Source organism: Coregonus clupeaformis, chromosome 6 (genome assembly GCF_020615455.1).
Source record: "Coregonus clupeaformis isolate EN_2021a chromosome 6, ASM2061545v1, whole genome shotgun sequence".
NCBI classification, from domain to species: Eukaryota; Metazoa; Chordata; class Actinopteri; order Salmoniformes; family Salmonidae; genus Coregonus; species Coregonus clupeaformis.
In genome coordinates, this window is record NC_059197.1 from 12,273,086 (window position 1) to 12,278,085 (window position 5,000).

The following is a 5,000-nucleotide window of genomic DNA, read 5'->3' on the forward strand; positions in this document are numbered from 1 at the left end:
CAGCTCAGGGTCAGTTAGTTGGAACAGCTCAGGGTCAGTTAGTTGGAACAGCTCAGCGTCAGTTAATTGGAACAGCTCAGGGTCAGTTAGTTGGAACAGCTCAGCGACAGTTAATTGGAACAGCTCAGGGTCAGTTAGTTGGAACACCTCAGGGTCAGTTAGTTAGTTGGAACACCTCAGCGACAGTTCATTGGAACAGCTCAGGGTCAGTTAGTTGGAACAGCTCAGCGTCAGTTAATTGGAACAGCTCAGGGTCAGTTAGTTGGAACAGCTCAGCGTCAGTTAATTGGAACAGCTCAGGGTCAGTTAATTGGAACAGCTCAGGGTCAGTTAGTTAGTTGGAACAGCTCAGGGTCAGTTAGTTGGAACAGCTCAGGGTCAGTTAGTTGGAACAGCTCAGGGTCAGTTAGTTGGAACAGCTCAGGGTCAGTTAGTTGGAACAGCTCAGGGTCAGTTAGTTGGAACAGCTCAGGGTCAGTTAGTTAGTTGGAACACCTCAGGGTCAGTTAGTTGGAACAGCTCAGGGTCAGTTAGTTGGAACACCTCAGGGTCAGTCAGTTAGTTGGAACACCTCAGGGTCAGTTAGTTGGAACAGCTCAGGGTCAGTTAGTTAGTTGGAACACCTCAGGGTCAGTTAGTTGGAACAGCTCAGGGTCAGTTAGTTGGAACAGCTCAGGGTCAGTTAGTTGGAACAGCTCAGGGTCAGTTAGTTGGAACAGCTCAGGGTCAGTTAGTTGGAACAGCTCAGGGTCAGTTAGTTGGAACAGCTCAGGGTCAGTTAGTTGGAACACCTCAGGGTCAGTTAGTTGGAACAGCTCAGGGTCAGTTAGTTGGAACAGCTCAGGGTCAGTTAGTTGGAACACCTCAGGGTCAGTTAGTTGGAACAGCTCAGGGTCAGTTAGTTGGAACAGCTCAGGGTCAGTTAGTTAGTTGGAACACCTCAGGGTCAGTTAGTTGGAACAGCTCAGGGTCAGTTAGTTGGAACAGCTCAGGGTCAGTTAGTTAGTTGGAACAGCTCAGGGTCAGTTAGTTAGTTGGAACAGCTCAGGGTCAGTTAGTTAGTTGGAACACCTCAGGGTCAGTTAGTTAGTTGGAACACCTCAGGGTCAGTTAGTTGGAACAGCTCAGGGTCAGTTAGTTAGTTGGAACAGCTCAGGGTCAGTTAGTTGGAACAGCTCAGGGTCAGTTAGTTGGAACAGCTCAGGGTCAGTTAGTTGGAACAGCTCAGGGTCAGTTAGTTGGAACAGCTCAGGGTCAGTTAGTTGGAACAGCTCAGCGTCAGTTAGTTGGAACAGCTCAGGGTCAGTTAGTTGGAACAGCTCAGGGTCAGTTAGTTAGTTGGAACAGCTCAGGGTCAGTTAGTTAGTTGGAACACCTCAGGGTCAGTTAGTTAGTTGGAACAGCTCAGGGTCAGTTAGTTAGTTGGAACAGCTCAGGGTCAGTTAGTTGGAACAGCTCAGGGTCAGTTAGTTGGAACAGCTCAGGGTCAGTTAGTTGGAACAGCTCAGGGTCAGTTAGTTGGAACAGCTCAGGGTCAGTTAGTTGGAACAGCTCAGGGTCAGTTAGTTAGTTGGAACAGCTCAGGGTCAGTTAGTTGGAACAGCTCAGGGTCAGTTAGTTGGAACAGCTCAGGGTCAGTTAGTTGGAACAGCTCAGGGTCAGTTAGTTGGAACACCTTTATGTTCTGCTGTTGATTCTTCTACTCCCTCATCCTTTATCCTCTCAGCCTGAATGGAAAGGGGATATTTAAACCCCAAAACACACAGCGTAACCACCACACACACACACACACACACACACACACACACACACACACACACACACACACACACACACACAGATAAACCCTCAGCAGGGGACATTGATCCCAGCAACCTAAATGTTTAAGGTTGTCTTAAGCAGTGGTGGGGTAAGAGGTCTCTGAGAGAACTCTCCTCTATTGATTATGTGTCAGAGCTGGGAGAATGGAGTTTAAATCACACACACACACATACACACGCACTCGTGCACATTGGTAAGAGCTCTCAATCAAAGGCAACGATCAGCAGTGCTCTCAATCTTTGTCTCACTTTCTTAAAGACATTCCTCTGCCCTCTCAGACATCCACATATTACATAGACACTTTCCTCTCTCTGGTTTACTCTGGAGCTCAGCTGGAGTATTCAGGTCATCCTCGCCAGATACACACCCCACACTGCTCCAGGCTCCCAGACCATCTCAAATACTATAATAGTGTTGGGTTACTCCTACACTACTGTTCAAAAGTTTTTTTGGTCCATTAAAATAACATCAAATTGATCAGAAATACAGTGTAGACATTGTTAATGTTGTAAATGGCTATTGTAGCTGGAAAACGGCTGATTTTTTTATGGAATATCTACATAGGCGTACAGAGGCCCATTATCAGCAACCATCAGTCCTGTGTTCCAATGGCACGTTGTGTTTGCTAATCCAAGTTGATCATTTTAAAAGGCTAATTGATCATTAGAAAACCCTTTTGCAATTATGTTAGCACAGCTGAAAACTGTTGTGCTGATTAAAGAAGCAATAAAACTGGCCTTCTTGAGACTAGTTGAGTATCTGGAGCATCAGCAATTGTGGGTTCGATTACAGGATCAAAATGGCCAGAAACAAATAACTTTCTTCTGAAACTCGTCAGTCTATTCTTGTTCTGAGAAATGAAGGCTATTCCATGCGAGAAATTGCCAAGAAACTGAAGATCTCGTACAATGCTGTGTACTACTCCCTTCACAGAACAGCGCAAACGGACTCTAACCAGAATAGAAAGAGGAGTGGGAGGCCCCGGTGCACAACTGAGCAAGAAGACAAATACATTAGTGTCTAGTTTGAGAAACAGACGCCTCACAGATCCTCAACTGGCAGCTTCATTAAATAGTACCCGCAAAACACCAGTCTCAACGTCAACAGTGAAGAGGTGACTCCGGGATGCTGACCTTCTAGGCAGAGTTGCAAAGAAAAAGCCATATCTCAGACTGGCCAATAAAAATTAAAGATTAAAATGGGCAAAAGAACACAGATACTGGACTTTGTCCTTTGCAACTCTGCCTAGGTCAGCAGTGCATTAACCACTCTCCTCTTTCCCTCTCTCTCACCCCCCCCCCTCTCCTGGTCCAGAGGTGACTATTAAAGCGCTGAAGGAGAAGATCCGGGACTATGAGCAGTCCCTGAAGAACCAGGCTGAGAACCTGGCCCAGGAGAAACAAGTCCAGCTCCACAATGACTATGCAGAGAAGGAGAGGTGAGTTACAGTATTTACTAGGAATATGGAGAGAAGGTGAGGTGAGTTCTAACAACGAGGCCTACACAGCAGCCATGCAGTGAAGGGCACGTGTCCGGACGCATTTCCTGTGCATCAATGTAACTATTATGTAGGCTAGGTCTCTTCCTGTGTGTTGAGCACTCACTTCCTGTGTCTTAGAGGGGCAGTATATGGGTGGTACCTCCGACGCGTATGAGAGAGAGAGAGTCTGTCTCTCTGCGGTTATTAATGTCTATCACTCTGTGGCATTTTCCCAGCAACGCCCTAAAAGCCCCAACTTTATTAGCTAAAAATACATGTTTTCTCTTCTCTGTCTCCTCTTTCAATGATGTGTTGGTGTAGAATGGCCATGGTGACCAGACATTACAGCTTGTTTGGTGTTTTTGAGGTTTTTAAGGGAAATACAGGATTAGAAATGGTGGTAAAATAGGGAATTGTTACATTTGCCGTGGTTGGACAGTAAGGAGTTGGGGCTGACGAACGCTATCTCAATGACCCAATGTCTTGCTCTCTATTGCTTTGAATGACTCATGGTTGATGTCTCTCTCTGTCGACCCTCGTTAATTTTTCTCCTCTCTCCCCATCCCTCCATCTCTCTCTGTTTCCAGAAAGCTCCAGGAGAGCCAGGACTCCATGTCCTCTAAGCTGGTTGAGGCTGACCACAAGACCCAGGCCCTACAGACAGGTAGCTACCAGTCCACTCAGTACTGTCCTGTCTCTATCACCCACTGTTGGCCTAACTAAAGCTGTTGTTTCCTGGCTGTTTTTCCAGCTCTTGAAACAACTCAGACAGAGCTGTTCGATCTGAAGACCAAGTATGACGAGGACTGCACAGCCAAGTGAGTTTCAGCTGACCTCGTGTCCTTCACTGTAATCCTCAAGGCAGAGTGGGGTGTTCATGGTGCTCCTCGTGTGTGTGTGTGTGTGTGAGACTTTCCTGAACATATTCTCCATCCCATCACTTGCTGCTATGGTTATTTCCAGTCGCTACAGCTCTCCCACAGTCCTCTGATATAATCAGGTGATTATGGATCTCCGCTCCCTCCAGAGGAAAGGCCAGAGTTGGACCTTCTCCTGCTGCTCAATAACAGCCTCTCTAAATCCAGGCTTAAGCAATACACTGTAAATACTGAGAGATTATATAGCATTTTATAAACTGGGTGGTTCAAGCCCTGAATGCTGATAGGCTGACAGCCGTGGTATATCAGACCGTATACCAGCTCTAATTACGTTGGTAACCAGTTTATAATAAAGCAATAAGGCACCTCAGGGGTTTGTGATGTATATACCAATATATCACGCCTAAGGAGCGTCCAGGCACTCGGCGTTGCGTCGTGCATAAGAACAGCCCTTTGCCGTAGTATATTGGCCATATACCACACCCCCTCTGGCCTTATTGCTTAATTGTAACCATCAAATCACCAATATATACAACTGGATGAGGTTCTCTCTGTAAGCCGTTTAGATTTAGTGAGGGACACTGGGAGCTGTTATAAAGAGTCTGTTATAAAGAGTCTGTTCTAAAGGGTTGGTTATAAAGGGTTGGTTATAAAGGGTCTGTTATAAAGGGTCTGTTATAAAGGGTCGGTTATAAAGGGTCGGTTATAAAGGGTCGGTTATAAAGGGTCGGTTATAAAGGGTCTGAGAGGACTGTGGTGTGTCCTTGACAGAAGTGGGACAAAGTCACTATTATTCAAGGTCCGAGTCCCAAGTAGAACGG

General features: G+C 46.2%; 1 protein-coding gene across 5 annotated transcripts in view; it reads left to right on the forward strand.

Moving 5' to 3' along the window:
- Positions 1-5,000, forward strand: part of LOC121567671 (protein CASP) — a 159,557-nt gene that overhangs the window by 78,756 nt on the left and 75,801 nt on the right. For all 5 annotated transcript variants that reach the window (XR_006001147.2, XM_041877873.2, XM_041877874.2 and 2 more), the window contains exons 6-8: positions 3,136-3,259; positions 3,889-3,965; positions 4,053-4,119. Coding sequence is in view for 4 of the 5 variants with exons in the window: in XM_041877873.2 (XP_041733807.2) it covers positions 3,136-3,259; positions 3,889-3,965; positions 4,053-4,119 (268 nt within the window). In the remaining variant the exon portion in view is untranslated. The remainder of the gene's footprint in view (positions 1-3,135; positions 3,260-3,888; positions 3,966-4,052; positions 4,120-5,000) is intronic.